Genomic DNA, 17,778 nt, shown 5'->3' with positions numbered 1-17,778 from the left:
GGCCTGAAATGATGACAGAAACTTGAGGGTCTACAGATAAATTAGGCCTCGATGAGATCAGAAGTACAAATACAAAGTGAACATATTAATGGAGCAATGCTGGATATTTGCTCCTGTTTGTGTTGGCAGGATTGTTTAATGGTCTGCTCTTTATTGGGTTGCTGGCTTTTATGTCAATCCAGTGGTAATTTTTATCTCGTGTATGTCACAGAAATATGTGAGATACACAAAGTCCTCTTCTGATGCCTCATTTTGGTGGGAAGGGGTCCCAGGGCCTCAAATGCTATGCTCAAGCTCTGGTAGGTTCTGCCAAGATAGAAAGGCGTCAGGAAGGGGCTAAGCAAGGAATGACTTTGCGTTTGTTCATGGAGGACCAGCCTAAGTAAGTACAAGGGGTTTGTTTCAAGCTTTATCTTCTGAATGATGAATTTTTCAATGGCATCAAATCACAAAAAAAATCTACTATGGCAGGGACCCTTAACCTTGGTCTGTGAACCACCACCATTTTGGAGGAGAGGTTGTGAAATAGATTTTAGGGAACCTGTGGACTTGGATGGAAGAAGATTACATCTTTATTTTTACTAACCTCTAGCTGAAATTTAACATTTCCTTCAATTATGATTTTAAAAAAACATTATTCTGAGAAAGGGCCATAGGCTGCCCTAGCCTACCAAAGAAAGCCAGAACACAAAAAAAGTTAAGGACCCCTAACCATCCTGCCCTGGTGGAAGGGATATTCGTGGGATAAAATCACAGATCCTTGAGATGTGAAATACTGTATAAAAATGCCAGGTTGGTCTTTGGTTACATATTGGCTCAAATGGGCCCTAGAAATCTCAGGATCTGCACATTTTCTAGAGAGATGTGAATCTTAGTATGTGCCCTTTGACTCCATATCTATCTAAACCCCTTTTATTTCATGGAAGTAACATTCCTGTAATAAATACTCAATCTCTAGTTCTGTATATCTGTCTGTTACTCTCTCTCTCACCTCTCTGTCTCTGTCTCTCTCTCACCATCAGTCAATTAAGCACCTACTATGGTTCCAGGCCTGTACCAGATACTGGGGATAATACAACTACCAGATAATGAATGAAACAATGGCAGACAAATGGGCATAAACATTTATTAAGCACTTACTGTGTGCCAGGCACTAGGCATCTGAAGGCAGGCTCAAAAAACAAAACAAAAAAAACCCTGGTCCCTGCCCTCATGGAGCTCCAAGTCTAATGGCTGGAGGGGTGTGGAAGACAACTTGCAAACAGCTGTATACAAACTAGCTATAGGCGGGATATATTGGGGATGATCAGCAGAGGGGAGACGCAAGCATTTGGGGGGATGTGGAGAGGCTCCTCAGAGAAGGTGGGGTTTTGGCTGAGAAGTCTGAAGGTGGAGAGAAGGAAGGAGAGAGCTCCAGGCATGGGGAAGGCGAGGCAAAATGAACAGAAATGATTTTGGCTAGGAAGGTCTTTCGTCACCTTTCTAACCATCCTCGTGGTTAGCTTACAATGAGAGCATGCATGGAAACTTTTAAACACTCTATAAATGTGAGGTAATTGTTATGATCATTATTACTAGTCTTCTACCTGATTGTAGGCTGGCTCTGCTGGGAGGTCTCTTTCACCTATAGGTTAGCCATGCACCCCCACCCCCTGAGTTTTAGGAGCATGAGTAGAAATCTGGGTGCCATAGAGGTAACAGACACGCTAGAATCACAGAATCCTAGAGTGAGAGCTGGAGAAGACTGAAGAACCATCAAACCTAATCCTCTCATTTTACAGATGAGGAAACTGAGGCAGAGAGAGGTTAAGTGAATTGCCCAGAATCACTTAGCCAGTAAATGTCTGAGGCAGGATTTGAACTCAGGTGTATCCTGATGCCAAATCCCAAGCTCCATGCACTGCATCACCTACCTGCCTCTAAGTTACGATGGCTGGAGAAATTCTCTCCATTTTTCCATTACAACTCCTCCAACTAGTGTCATTTATCTGGTTCCCCTGGAGGTGGGAGATAATGCCAAAGGTAGAGCTGGAAGGGACCTCCAGTCACTTCATTTTACTGATGAGGAAACTGAGGCCAGAGAGGTGAATGCTTTGCCTAACACAGTGGTCAGCAGCAGAGCTGGGGTTTGAAGCCAGGACCTCTGACTCCATCAAAATTACTCTTCCACTGTCCCATGCTTCCTCGCAGCGTGGCCCATATCAGTGTCACCTACATATACATTCTTGATTCCATTTAAATCCCCAAATCCCAGCATTGGCAGGGGACCCCAAGAGGAGAGGCAGTGCAGTGGAAAGTCCATCCCATTGGGAGCCTGGGTTCAAATCCTAGCCCTATGACTAACCATGCCCTTGTCATCTATACTCCTTTTGCTTCTGCGGGCCACACTTCGCTCATTTATAAAATGTGAGGGTTGAACAAGATGATTCCTAAAGTCCCTTAGCTTGAAAATTGTGTGATTAGTCAACCTTGTTCCTGCATAGACATCTCCTCAAAAGCATCTCTGCCTGAGGAAGGGTGGTCTAAACTCCAGAAATAAGCAGCCTAGTGGTGACCCCGCACCTCCACTTTGGAACCGGTAGGATGATTTTTTTGACGTCAATCCTCAATTTACCTCCTTGTAGCTTAGACCCATAGCTCCTGTTTGGCCCTCCAGGGCCAAGCAGAATGAAGCTGCTCCCGCTTTCCTATGATTTCACTGTGACAGGGAACTCTCTACAAATGCGGATTGGTACCTTCTCTGAAGCTAATCAGTCAGAGGTAATAGTCAGCCCAGAGCACTAAGAGGTGAAGTTACTTGCTTCTCCAAAATAACGAAGACGTATTTAGTGAGCACCTACTGTGTACCTCCTGCAGGGAGCAAAAGTTGCTCTGTGTGGGAATCAGAAGGTGCCCAAAACAGAGGTGGTCTTGACAACCTTTTCCTGCTCCTCATTGATAATCCTAAGACCCATAGGAATATGGAACTTTTCATTTACTAAATTACATATTCTTTGACGCTGGGGTTGGGGAGTTGACTTTCTGTTGAATTTACTGTTTTGTTTTGTTTTACTTTTAGGCCCCATCTGTAGTCTCTCTGTTGAATCCTTCGGTGCAAGATCTGTCACAATCTTCAGTGGCTTCATGGTGGCAGGGGGCCTCATGATCAGCGCCTACGCGCCAAACCTCTACTTTCTGTTCTTTTCTTATGGAGCTGTTGTTGGTAAGAGACCTCACCCCCACCCAGGGCTTCAACAGCATACAGATCGAAGGTCATTTTTCCTTTGTGTGTGTGTGTGTGTGTGTGTATCAATGAAAAAATAGATAGATATGGATTTTGTCATTTTTATATTGTCTTCATTTCTAAGTATATCCCTCTTCTCTCACTTCTACAGAGAGCCATCCATTAGCAAAAAGAATAGGAGCTATAATAACAAAATAATGATAATTAATAATAGCTAATATCTATGTAGCTGGATAGTTGAATGGGTAGTGTTGGACCTGAAGGCAGAAAGGCCCTCAGTTTTCTCGTCTGTAAAATGAGAATAATAGTAGCACCTATATCTCAAAGGGCTGTGGTGAGGATCAAATGAGATAATATTTGTAAAGCATTTAGCATGGTGCCTGGAACTGTGATATATAAATGTGAACTATTATTATTGTCATTAAAAGATAGTTACAACCAATTCATTCTAATCTAGAGTTGTGAACACCAAATGAAATTATATTTGTAAAGAGCTGCCTGACACATAGTAAGTGCTATACAAATGTTAACTGTTATCATTATCATTATTATTATTATTAAAAGATATTACAATCAATTCATTCTAATCTAGAGTTGTGAACACCAAATGAAATAATATTTGCAAAGCACTTCAAGTACAGTGCCTGACACATAGTAGGTGCTACATAAATGTTAACTATTATTACTATTAAAAGATAGTTACAACCAATCCATTCTAATCTAGAGTTGCGAACATCAAATGAAATTATATTTGGAAAGTACTGCACACAGTGCCTGACATATAGTAGGTGCTATATAAATGTTAGCTGTTGTTATTATTATTATTGGCTAAGCAGTGGGGTTAAGTGACTTGCCCAGGGTCACACAGCTAGTAAGTGTGATGTGTCTGAGGCCGGATTTGAACTCAGGTCCTTCTGAATCCAGGGCTAGCGCTCTATCCACTGTACCACCTAGCTGCCCCTTATTATTGTTATTATTAAAAGATATGTACAGCCAGGTCATTCTAATCTAGAGTTCTGAACGCCAAACGGAATAATATTTGTAAAGTGCTTTGAACACATTAAAGAAGCACATAGATACTGGCTGCCATTTTTAGTATTGTTATTGTTATTGTCGTTGTGGTTGTTTGTTATCATTAGCTTGGTAGACCACTAGCCTAGATGCTGAGAATTCTGGCTCACCACCCCCCACCCTGATGAAACATGAGGGGAAGAATACCAAAGCCTCCTGACATCCTCACCTACAGCAGGGCTCCAAGAGGCAACAGGGCAGAGAGATTGTATTTCAGTCGTGGGTATTCAATGTGGGCAAATGCCTTGAGACAGGACATAGCATCTGCCATTACACAGGAAATAGCAAGGGGGCCGCTGTAGTGTTCACTGGAGGAGAGGTGAGGGGCTTGGCAAAGTGTAATCTCTGACAACCAGCAAACCTGTGGTTAAAATGTTATTTTCTTCCTATCTATTCCTTACTGTGTAGATAGACTCTGATCTTTCTGAGACTGGTAAGGAGAAATGCTTTCCTAGCCTGATCCTCCTCCTTTAATTACACAAGACAAAATCTGCTTCACTTTTATTCCTCTTAGCAGAAGTGAAAGTTTTTATTGGCCTTTTCATGAGACTGTCATAAAAGATGGTGCTTTGTTTGCTCTTGACCTGAAGTTACCTTACAGCATTTCTTGGTGATTTCCTGGTAAATCAGTGTTTGTGGGAGCATAACCCGAAAATGAGATCAAGAGCCAGCCATCTAGATATCTGGTCTGTACCAGGCATTCTTCACCCTTTTGTTATCATGGACCCCTTGGGCATCCTGGGGAGCCTTTCTCACAATCGTGTTTTTAATGCATAAAATTAAGTACACAGGATGACCAAGAAAGCCAATTATACTGAGATAGAGACAGCAGTTTGCTGGTAAATGTTTAACAAGCAGCTCTGGGCAGGTGCATATACATACGACAAAGTTTAATCTGCACTATTCACATCTTCACCATCACTTTCTTAACCTAGGCAATAACAGGATAATAAATCAAACCCTGATTTGTAGTATTTGGTTATTTCTAAGGTGTAAGTGTTCACACCCACAATTTAACAACTGAGACTTCTGGACTTGTATTAGCTGGCTCTAGCATGTCCCTGGGGGGAAAATACACGCGCCTGCACACACACATGTGTGTGTATGTACATGCATGCATGTAGGTATATACACATGCACATATGTGCATATATACATATGTACACAAATATACATATATGTGTATGTGTGTATTTCCCCCCCTTTCAAGTCCAGGTTAAGAGCCCCTAGTCTATACCATGGAAAACATCTGGATATTTGGAACCATATCTGGTGGCATATATGGCTAATTATCTATTTCCAGAGTCTCAGTTTCCTCATTATAAAATGGGGGGAGGGATGGAGTAGATGTTCCCTAAGGGCCCTTTTAGCACTAAATCTGTGATTATAAATCTCAATGTGTGAGTTGCTCGCTGTTGCTCAAGAGTTTCCGGTCCATGGGTACTCTTATGATTCTCCTCCCAAAATAAATGCCTGCTCTATGGAAGTGGTTAAACATGATGTGGATTGGGATTATTGACAATATCAGCTCTTTATTGTTCAAGGCAATGTTGTGTGCCAGCTGCTTTTTCTCTTTCCTAATACCAAGAGAACCCCTAGTTCTCTTCTTGTGGTGGAGGCAACCACTAAAATAATTGAATGACGGGGAAGCTAGGTGGTGCAGTGGATAGAGCACCAGGCCTGGTATCAGGAAGACTTAAATTCAAATCAGGCCTCAGACTTTTATTAGCTGTGTGACCCTGGGCAAGTCATCTTAGCCTCTGCCTGCCTCAGTTTCCTCATCTGTAAATTGTAGATAATAATAGTACCTATACCTCACAGGGTTGTTGTGAGGATGAAATGAGAGAAACAAGATGAATGAATATGAGACAAGTTGAAAAGGAAGGGAAGGGAGGAGTAAGGGCATCAGAAAAGATTTTCCATAGATGATGATCCAGAAATTGAAAACTGAAAGTAGCTTGAAGGCAATCTGAGAAGAGGAGGTAAGAAGGGCATGTAGTCCAAGGCATGGTAGGAGAGGAAATGGACAGAGGTTGCCAAAGCATGGAGGGAGCAGATAAAGTGCCAAGTCTGGGGAATTCAGTGTTTAGTTGGAAGGGTATTCCGTGGAAAGCTGCTTGACAGATGTTGGCTAATAGATGGACCACCCAACTCACATGTCATGTTCTTTGTTCGTGTCATAGGGGGAGCAGTTGAAGGAACTGTGAATGTTTGAAACCTGGGGAATAATTGATAGGAAAGGTGTGATGGTGATCTTTGGGTATTTAAAGGGTGATTTTCTGGAAGAGGGATCAGACTTGTCCTGTTCAGTTGGTCCTAGAGAGCAGAGCTAGGAACAAGGAGGGCAGGTGGCAGAGACAAAGTGCTGATGTCAAGATAAAACTTCCTAACACCTGGTTAGCCCACACTAAAATGGGCCACCTCAAGACTGGATGGATTACTGCTCGTTGGAGGTTTTTAGGCAGGGTACATTTTAGGAAGAGTCACGTATGGATCTCTCGAGATCCGTGAGTCTGCAGAGCTATGGGCAGTGAAGACTGGAAAGCCTGGAGTCAGAATGGGAAAAGCTTTAGGGATCACATGAGGACCCAGAGGCAATAGAGAGTCACTGCCATTCCTTGGGTGGGGGCAGGGGGTGACATGTTCAGACCTATGTTTTAGGACTATGGATTTGGCACCTCTGTGGAGAATGAATTCAACAGGGAAGAGGATGGCTGCAGGAAGATCAGCTAGGAAGCTGTGGTGACATAGATAAAGAGATGTATTTAAAGAAAGATGAAGGATTGACCACATATAATTTACTGAAGTAATGTCTTCTTTCCTTCCTTCCTTCCTTCCTTCCTTCCTTCCTTCCTTCCTTCCTTCCTTCCTTCCTTCCTTCCTTCCTTCCTTCCTTCCTTCCTTCCTTCCTTCCTTCCTTCCTTCCTTCTTCCCTCCCTCCTTTCCTCTTCCCCCCCCAACGTTTAGGCTCATATTTTAGCAAGAAAAACCAAAGGCAGGCTTCAAAAGTAGAGATCAAGTCTGAAAGCTTGTCAGACTAAAATGAAGCTATAGAAAATCTCAAGTTGTCTTGACCAGGGCAGATTTGGGTTTAAGCCAGATGGCTGAGGTTGATGGACAAAGCTTACTTCAAAAGGGCTGGATTTCACTGGGAAGGGGACTGACACAGATCTTGGGGAGCCACACACTTTTGTAGGGATTTTATGAGTTGCTGTGGCCCACAATAATCACCACCTGGTTGCTTATCCACGGGCTGGGTGTCTCTGATCTTAACCCAGTTTGTCTGTGGGTGTTAGACACACAGTCTCTTGCCGGACCTGTCACTGAAGTTTTTCCAGATTAGTAGGACCTGTCAGAGTCTGCACTCTGCCTAGCATAGCTTTTAATCCAAGTCACCCCCGCACCAGGATGGCATATCACAGTTGGATTTTGTTGGACTGCTTAACTGCCCTCCACTAAAATCCTGGCAGAGATGAGGAATAAAGAATAAGGAAATGAGCCAGTAGCAGTTAAAGGGAGATGTGACCATCCCTGGGCTACATGTGGGTGTAGCCATCCCTACAAGAGTCTATTTTCTAATATTGAATAGAATGACAGAATTTCACATTTGGAAGGGTCCTGGGAGGCCTTTTAGTCCAACCAATATTTAAAGAGGCTTCCCCTTTGCCCCCCAACACAACAGAGCTGACAGGTGATCACTTACCTCTACAGAAAGTGTTTGGTGACCTCCCAAGGTCTACTTTGGGCAAGCTCTAATTTTTAGGAAGCTTTTCCTTACATGAATGTTAAATGTGTTTCTTTGAAACTCCTCTCCTTTTTTGTTCTTGTTCTGCCCACTGGGAGACAGAACTGGTCCAATTCTTCTTCCTTTGAGTGAGAGCTGGTCAGATAGCTGAACAATACTCCCATGTTCTCCCTGAGTCTGCTCTTCTCCAGATTAAATGTCCCCAGTTCCTCTGCCTGATCCACACATGGACTATGACCCTCACAGGCATGAGCCTGAGGCCCTTCCACAGTCTGCTCTCCCTGGATTACTTTTCAGTTGGTCAATGTCCTTGCCAAAACAAGGTGTCTAGGTTGTGGTGTGAAGATAGGCAAATACAAGAAAAAATTCAGTTCTTTCAGCCTGGAGAAGGTGAAGAAAATAGGTTATGGGTCAGTTGGCCATTCAAGGAAGAAGCAACTAGGGTTCTCTCTTTTTTATCAGAGAAAGCAAGATTGCATTGCTCAATCAGTCTATACATATGTATGTATTATTTTGTGCCAACACAGTGCTCAGCAGTGGGCAGAGAAAGGCAGAAAAGACCCTCAAGGGTTTTATTTTAATGGTTGAGACAAATACTAAATAGAAATATATGAGACATATACAGTCATTGGAAGGTAATCTCAGAGCAGAGAGCATTAGCAGCTGGGGGAGGAGTGGGAAAGGCCTCAGCAAGGAAGAACATTGCAGGTATTGGGGTCAGCCAGTGCAAAGAAGGAGATGCTAGATGGAGTGTCAGGTGGGAGGGACACCCAGCCAGCCCCCCAGTATGGTTGGATTATAAAGTTCATGGAGGGGAATAAAGGGGAAGAAGCCAAGGAAGGTAGGGAAGTGGAGACAGGAGGATGCAGAGAGATTGCCTGAAAGGTTTGGTGAAGGGGCAACTTAGATGTGACCATTGAGAGTGAATCCTCTGCTAACGAGGAGAACGTTGTACACAGGAACAGCAATATTGTACAATGAAGAACTATGAACGACTTAACTATTGTCAGCAATACGTGATCCAAGCCAATCCCAAAGGACTCATGATGAAGCATGCTATCTGCCTCCACAGAAAGAACCAATATTGTCTGGATACAGACTGAAACATTCTTTTTTTCTTTCCTTCTTTCTCTCTCTCTCTCTCTCTCTCTCTCTCTCTCTCTCTCTTTCTTTCTTTCCTTTTATTCTTTTTTTTTAATTTGTGTCTTCTTGTACAACATGGAAATGTTTTATATGATTGTACATATATAACCTGTATCGGAATGCTTACTGTCTCAGGGAGGGGACAGGAGAGGGACAGAGGGATAGAGAGAGAGAATTTGGAACTCAATACTTTAAAAAATGCTAAAAATTATTTTAACATGTAATTGGGGAAATATTATTTTTATTAATTTATTTTGATTTATCAACAATCACTTCCATATGCTTTTGAGTTTAAAATGTTTCTCCCCCTTCCTTCCCCCCACCCTCCCCAAGACATCACTCAATCTGATATAGATACATATACATTCCTATTAAACATATTTTCGCATTAGTGATGTTGTAAGTAAGAATTAGAACCAATAGGAGGAACCACCAGAAAGAGGAAACAAAATTCAGCAGAAGAAAAAAAATAGCAAATAGTATGCTTCATTCTGCATTCAAACTCCATAATTCTTTCTTTGGATGTGGATAGCATTTTCCATCATGAGGCCTTTGGAGATGTCTTGTACTGCTGGGAAGGGTTAAGTGTATCAATATTAGTCATCGCACAACGTGGCTGTTATTGTGTACAATGTTCTCCTGGTTCTGCTCACTTCACTGGGGAAAATATTATTAAAAAATTAAATACAGTGCTTATGGGATCTAAGGCAGATGTGAAGAAATCTACAATCTAGAAAACTTTGTTAAAAGTGTGGCCAAGTTACTAATCCATCATGGCCCATTAGATTATACTTTGCATAGAAGTCCTATGGTCTTTATTGCATGTGTGATTACTTTGTTTATCTGTTTTAGGCCTTGGATGTGGTTTATTATACACTGCAGCAGTGACCATCACATGCCAGTATTTTGATAAACGCCGAGGTCTTGCGCTTGGCCTGATTTCAACAGGTAAGTTTTCTAACCCTATGGGGGATTTGCAGCCTTCAAAACTTGTCCAGAAAATAGGATCCAGAGCGCAATCTATTCAAGTCACCTTTCCCCAGGGGTAGAAATACAGGTACTTGATGTTCTCTATTCTTTACCCAAGAGGAACTTTCCCTCACCCTGGTATATGGGGGTGGTGCAATGTCTACTAAGCTAACACTTACAGTGGAGCTGGGATCTCATTAAATGCTGATATATGTTTTGTCTTCTCCTAATTAGGAGGTAAACTCCTGGAGAGCAGAGAATGTCTCTTTTTTGTTTGTTTGTTTGTTTCTACTCCCAGGGCTTGGCTCTTTAGAGGCTTTAATCAGTGTTCATTCATTCATTGGTTCATTCATTTGTTCATTCATTCATTCATTTATTCATATTCCCTCCATGGCTGCAGATTGCAACATAGCCATACCTACCTTCTTGTATAAGTCCTTTCTTAAGTCTTCCACAGAGATCCTAATGCACTGAGGATCTTCTTCCCCTTCTAACTGTCCACCTGTCCTCACTGCCCGTTGCTGTAGGACAGGCTTACCTTTTCTCCTGCCATATGTATCCTGGATGAAGCTTTTCCTGGTACTCCTTGCATTTATGACCCTGTTGTTAACATCCCATAGCTTCACTACATTCATAGGGTATCTCTTCACTGCCCTTTGGTGACCTTTAACATTGTAATGGGGATAGAAGCCTTGAGCTTCTAACCAAAACCAGAATGGCAGATGGGTCAGTGTAGAGGTACTGAGTCTATGATTGTAATATGGTGAGATTGCTTCTTGGGCTTTTGGCTTTGATATAGTGTAAAGATGTGCTCACTAGTGGAGCCAACTTTATATTTGTATTCTTTTCCCCTTTCCCAATTTCATGTGAGTAATTTAGACAAGGATGGCTAATAAATTTTTTTTTATTGACTTGAGATTGTTTGTGGACACTTTCTTTAGAGGGAGATAAACTTCTACTGTGAGTTACTTTATTCTTAAGAAGCTGATGTCCCAATTTCAAAAAGTTGTACCGAGATCTACACTGGTCATTAATGGGTCTTATTTGCCTCAGAACTAGAAAAAAAATCAAATTTTCTCCACAGAATAAAAGTAATAGCTCTAGTGTCTATAATGCTTTATAGTCTACAAAGTTCTTTCTTTACGACTCTATCAAAGAGGTAATGTAAATATTGTCATCCACCATTTGGCGGATATGGAATCTGAGGCTTAAAGAGGTTAAATGGCTTTCCCAGGGCAACCCAGATAGGAAATATCTGAGGAGGGCTTTGAACTTAGGTCTCCTGTCTCTAAGGCTCTATCCGCTGTTAGTATTGTTAGCAATAAAAACAACTGGCATGAATATAGTGCTTTGAGCTTTATAAAATGCTTTATTCATGACAACCTCATGAGGGAGGTCATGCAAATATTATTATCTCCACTTTACAGATGGAGGAATTCATCAGAATCAGAGAGGAGAAGTCACTCATCCATTATCACAAAACTAGTGGCCAAGCTGGGACCTGAGTTCAGATTTGTCTGGCTCTTTGACATGGCGATTTTACTAGCATGACAACAGAACCACATTTCACTGCTCTGCTTAGGTCTTGAAAGTCTTGTAGCAGATTTAATGGAGGCTGGAAGCAGAAAAGAGGCAGCATGGAGAGGGGGTGGAGAGATGGTCTTACAGCCAATAAAATCTGGGTGCAACTCCAGCCTCTGGCACTTAGCAACTGTGTGACCCTGGGCAAGCCATATCACCTCTTAGTGCCCCTGTCTTTTCATCTGTAAAATGGGAACAATAATTGCACCTACCTCCAATGAGATAATATGTATCACATGCTATGTAAGTGTTAGCTGTTGTTATTATTCCTCTTAGGATGTAAGACTTTGAGGACACCAGAATCCAAAAACAGACATTTCCCTCCACAAGACTCAGCAAAATTATGTCAAAATGCCTTATCATGCATTGCTTTTCAAACTTTATATAAATGCTAGCTGCTATTGTTGCTAGTGGTGGTAGTTATGTTACTTAATGGAACTGTCATCCCCAGGAGAATGTATGCTCCTTGAAGGCAGGGCTGTATTCATCTTTGTTTTTGTATCCCCAGCACCTAGTAAAGGGCCCGGCTTTTCAGGCTCAGAATTAGTGCTTTTGGAATGAATTGATCTCATATGAATTAATCTCCTTCCCACAGGGTAAGAAGAATCCTATCCACTCCTTCTTCTCCAGTGGTACAACTACCCATGACTTCTCATAAATTCCCCATAGGAAGTCCACCCAGTATGCTGGGGGTAGATGGATGTTTCTATAGCTTAAGAGTTCTTCCTTTTTTTTTTTTTCATGTACTAGCCATTTGCTGATGCCTATGGATTCCTTTTCAGAATAATATTTTAATACAAAAACTAAAATTGATAGGATTACAAAGTCAGCCAATTAAATTGAAATAGAGTCATGAAAATATTGTTTAAAAAACAAGTTTGTGGATCCCAGGTGAAGCACCCCTGTTCTAGAACTCTGGACATTGTAGAGATGCCCACATAGCATGTGGGCTGCCAATCTGACACCACTCCTGTGTCAGATTGTGTAAGCAACTACAATATGGCAGACATTCTGCTGAGTGATGGGGATCCAGAAAGAGGTAACAGACGGTCCCTGCCCTCAAGGAGCTCATAATCATTCAACATCTATTTCTTGAACACCTACTATGTGCCAGGCGCTGTACTAGGTGCTATGGATAGAAAGATAAAGTCAAAAACCAAATAGTCCTTGCCCTCAAAAAGCTTTCATCTTACTGATTTCTCATTTCTTTTTTAACTCCTGGTTTCTTTTGGGGAAGGCCCGAGAGTAACCACAAACAGTTTAGGAAGGGGGACCTGTGATTCCAAAGCAGCCCGTCTTTATGCAGCACACCACATGCCCACCAGCCACTTGGCCTGTTCCTGGGCATCTGGGCCTGACAGATGGATATTGATGGGGGATCCTTGGTGAAGAATGCGCTGCAGATGGTAGCAAATTCTTCTCTCACTTTGTATCTTGTCTATCTCTTTCCTCTTGGAGTAAACCATTTTAATGGGTGATCATTTTTGTCAAAAAAGGCATATTTCTGTAAGAGCAGCTCATTTCCTCCCTGTTGTTTCATGGGAGTATGTTTCAGGGCAATCTCAGTTTTTAAAACACTGACTTTCCCATTTGAGCAAGACCTAAAATGGATCAGGCCAGTCTGACTTAATTGGACTTGGGCGTCATAAGCCTGGCTTGGAGTCCCAGCACTACCACCAAATGGTTTGCAAATGGCTTCCTTCTCAGGGCCTCAGTTTCCTCCTCTACAAAATGGAGAGATCTCCTATGGGATCTCTGAGCTGTCTTTAATTTCTGATACTCTGTGATACTCTGGGCCACACTGCGTATTTGTGGAGTGGGAGCATCTGCTCATTCAGAATATCATAGAACTAGTGGCTATCCTGTTATGGCCCAACAGTGAAGGGGGGGTTCCTTCTAGGAGGGGATACAAGGTTCCTTTGCCTGCCCTTGTTTTCTCCCAGTGGAGTCACAGAGTCCAGCTCATCCACTTCAAGGTCTCAGTCCTGGGAGCTAAAGGAAGGGGACTACCAAAGGGTCCCTTTTGGGTCAAGGTGAACATGCAAGGCTCTTTGGATGCTCTCCAGGAAAGACTACATAGGAAGCAAGCAGGGAGTAATGCATTAATCACCCTTTAATGAGGCACAGTGAGTACAGAGGCAGTGGAGGGTGGCCAGGAGGAGACCGGGGAGAGTCTCTCAGGTAACAGAATCAGAGTTGGGAGCACACAGGCAGCAGGGCAGCAGAGCAGGTGCAGGAGGGCAGGAGGCGCAGGGTTTGGGGGTCCCATTTTTATAGAGTTTGGGGGGCTGCATTAACTCTATCCACCCCTTAGACATTGACATTGACATATTAATTTCATCTCAGAGGTATCACCTTAGGGATCCCTAATTTTTGTAACGTTTTGCATGTTTTACCGTGACACCTCTGGTGCTTCTCTGCAGATTGAAGACAATTAATGGGGCCTAGCTGGCTTCCCCTAATTTCACACATAGTCTCAGGATGTGGTCTCAGTTAATTTACGAGGTGGTTTTGCAAATGACTTCTGTACTCTTCTTTACATTTCTTACTTCCTATTATTATTAGCTTATACTGGCTTCTTACGTACTTACTAAACTAACTGGGTGGGGAGGGGGAGTGATCAGGGGACCAGAATAAGATACAATTTCATCATTGTAGCTGTAGAGGACATCTTGGTGAGGGGAAAGATCGGAATCAGAGAAACCAATTTGAATCTTATTTATTTATCTACTTGCTAAATAGAGTTTTTATATAATAGAATGTATGCTCCTTGAAGGTAGGAACTGTTTCTTTTTTTGCCTTTTAATTCCCAGCCTAGTACATAGTAAGTGTTTAATGAATGCCTCTTGAATGAATAAATGAATGAATACACACTTCTCTACATTAAAAAAATATCAAGGCATTTAGGATTCCCCATAAAAATGGTAGCCAAGCTTGCTATGAAAACATGACATGAGAAGCCGAAGCTTAACCCCATGAGATTCTCTCTTAATGTGAGGCAGTATGACAAAGACTGAGCGGTCCTCTTTTCCTTTCCAGGGTCCAGCGTTGGACTTTTTATATACGCTGCCCTTCAGAGAGAACTGCTTGAACTGTATGGATTGGATGGATGTCTGCTAATTGTGGGTGCTGTGGCACTAAATATATTACCCTGTGGCATTTTGATGAGACCCCTGGGGTCCTCTAACAGCCCTCCGCCAGAAAAAACACCTGTCGAAAGTGTTTCTGCCCAATACTCCATATACAATGAGAAAGAAAAGACCCTGGAGGAGAACATTAGCATTCTTGAAAAAGGCTACAGTGAAGAAAAATTTGTAAGACCTTTGACCATTAGTGCTTCCAAACAGGAGAGTCCATTACATGAGAAGGAGTCAGCCACAGCACAGACAAAAGAAATCGATGTTTACAGAAAGAAAGTCGTGGAACAGAAGTATTTTTGTAAACAGCTGGCCAAGAGAAAATGGCAGCTGTGTTGGAACTATTGGTCAGAGACGGTCATCTTATTCAAGAATAAAGTCTTTTCTGCACTTTTCATAGCCATCTTACTTTTTGACATTGGGGGCTTTCCACCTTTGCTGCTGATGGAAGATGTTGCCAGAAGTGCAAACGTGAAGGAGGAAGAATTTGTTGTGCCCCTTGTTTCAATCATAGGCATTATGACAGCTGTTGGAAAGATTCTCTTGGGAATACTGGCGGATGTCAAGTTCATCAACACTGTCTATCTCTATTCAGCCACCTTGGTATCGATCAGCCTGGCCTTATGTGCCATTCCCTTTGCCAAAAGCTATGTCTCATTGGCAATACTTTCTGGAATAATCGGGTTTTTCTCTGGCAACTGGTCCATTTTCCCATATGTGACTACCAAGACTGTGGGCATTGAGAAATTGACCCATGCCTATGGGATTTTAATGTTCTTTGCAGGAGCTGGAAATAGCCTGGGACCACCCATTGTTGGTAAGATTTGGGGGGTTTCAATCATAATGAAAATCAGCAAAATATGTTTTCTTTTGTTGCTTATCAATCGATTAACCAACAATAATTTATTAAGCCCCAACTGTTGATCCAGAAACAAAAGTCAGATACAGATACTGCCCTCATGGAGCTTACATTCAATCTTGGGAGGCAACATGTACATATACTAGTATATATGAAAGTGATTGGAGGCAGAGTGGTACTGTGCCAGGCACTGAAGATACAAACACAGAAAAAGAGATAATCCTTACCTTCAGGGAACTTCCATCCTACTGAAGGAATCTGGCTCATTTTGAAAATAATTGTATACATTTGTATGCACTAGATCAAGTTGAAATGGAAGTGATAGGTCACATTTATTGAGTATTTTAAACAGAGTTGTAACTAGGGTGGGATGATAAGAACTTTTTCCTAGGGCAGCAAATTTTGAGCAAGTTGCGAACATCTGCAATCCTTCAGCAGAAATGAAACTCAAAGAGTTACTGTTAGATGACCATCATAGTCTCTGAACCATGACACCCCAGGGGAGCTCTCTCTTAACCTGGCTTCCCTTTCTACATCTTACCTTTTAGCTCTGTGTATGCATCTTAACTCTAGGAGTTGATCTGAGGCTCATTTTGTGCCACTTGCTTCAGGTGGAATTTGTGCTACCCCAGGCACAAAGCTTGGCAATGACAGTTTAGCTTTCAGATGTACATGCCACCTTCCTCAAACCACCCAATGGTGCCAGTAGTAAAAACACCATTATTCTCATTTTTATGAATGAGTAGGTTGAGGCTCTGAGAGGTTGAATGGTTTGCTAAGGGCCAGATGGTGTCAAAACTGGTATTTGAACCCAAGTACCCTGGCTCTATATCTTTCCACCTGGACACCTTCCTACTAGTTTAGAATACAGAATTAAGAAGACACAACATCCATCGTACCTAAGGTTCTACATTGCTATTGGGTAAAGAAGTCATCGATGGAGCCGATGTGCCATTACCTCCTTCCTTAGCACTTGAGAGAAAACCTATCTCTTCAAGAGGGTTATAAAATCTGCTTCCACAGGCCCAGAGGAGAGGTGTTGCAGTGTTGTGTCTAGGACACTCAGTAGAGAGAAGGGCAGTTTGGATGGAGTGTAGACAGCCATAGAGGGAGTAATATATAATGAGGCTGGAAAGATAGAGCTAGGTTGTAAAGGTCTTTCAACTAAAAAGAGCGATGGGTGCTTGATCTTAGAGGCAACAGGGAGCCACTGGAGTTTATTGAGCAGGGGAGTAACAGCTCAAATCCGTACTCAAGAAAATCAGTTTGCATTGGATGTCTCTCATCCCTGGAATGTTCTGCCTCCTCCTCCCTACCTCATAGAATTCCTCTCTTCCTTCAGGACATAGCTCAAGCAGTACCTTCTACCCCAAACCCACCCTGCCTTCCTAACAATATGGTATTTAATCTATTTTGTATTTATTCTGTATATTCTTATACACGCACACACACACACACACACACACACACACACACACACACGTACATGCTGTCTCCTCCAGTCAAATGTAAGTGCTTTGAGAGAGGGGATTATTTCATTCATTGTTTTTGTATGCCTAGCATCTAGCACAGTGCCTGCCCACAGTCATCTCTTAATAAATGCTTGTTAAATGACTGATTAATTAATGCTAGAATTTAGAATTGCAAAGAACCTTAGAGATAATCTGGTCCAACCACCTCATTTTACTGATGAGGAAACTGAGGCCAAGAATTTAAGCCACTTGACCAAGGTCCCACAGTTAATAATGGTAGCTAATCAATAGTCAATTGCCAAGTATTTATTAACTGTCTACTGTGCACCAGGCATCCTGCTGTGCACTGGGGGCACAAGGACAAAATGGAACTTTCCCTGCCCTCAATGGGCTTCCATTCCATCAGGTTAAGCAACATGTGTATATCACTTAGAATCAATCAAAAATAAGTGCAACATTGTTTGGGGAGGGAGGACAAGAACTGTGGGGGCTTGAGGGATCAGGAAGGATTTCATGTAGGAAGCAGAAGATAATCTTTATCGGGCTGACACGAAATGTAGAGCAACAAGCTAGCTTTA

General features: G+C 42.2%; 1 protein-coding gene across 5 annotated transcripts in view; it reads left to right on the top strand.

Moving 5' to 3' along the window:
* The window catches only part of SLC16A9 (solute carrier family 16 member 9), a 60,063-nt gene that overhangs the window by 24,729 nt on the left and 17,556 nt on the right, over positions 1 to 17,778 (top strand). For all 5 annotated transcript variants that reach the window (XR_013485147.1, XM_020998180.2, XM_020998179.2 and 2 more), the window contains 3 exons: positions 3,059 to 3,202; positions 10,035 to 10,130; positions 14,772 to 15,686. Coding sequence is in view for 4 of the 5 variants with exons in the window: in XM_020998180.2 (XP_020853839.1) it covers positions 3,059 to 3,202; positions 10,035 to 10,130; positions 14,772 to 15,686 (1,155 nt within the window). In the remaining variant the exon portion in view is untranslated. The remainder of the gene's footprint in view (positions 1 to 3,058; positions 3,203 to 10,034; positions 10,131 to 14,771; positions 15,687 to 17,778) is intronic.

This window comes from Phascolarctos cinereus, unplaced genomic scaffold (assembly GCF_003287225.1).
Source record: "Phascolarctos cinereus isolate Bilbo 61053 unplaced genomic scaffold, phaCin_HiC Scaffold_3;HRSCAF=262, whole genome shotgun sequence".
NCBI lineage: Eukaryota > Metazoa > Chordata > Mammalia > Diprotodontia > Phascolarctidae > Phascolarctos > Phascolarctos cinereus.
This window is presented reverse-complemented; position numbering and strand designations above follow the sequence as displayed.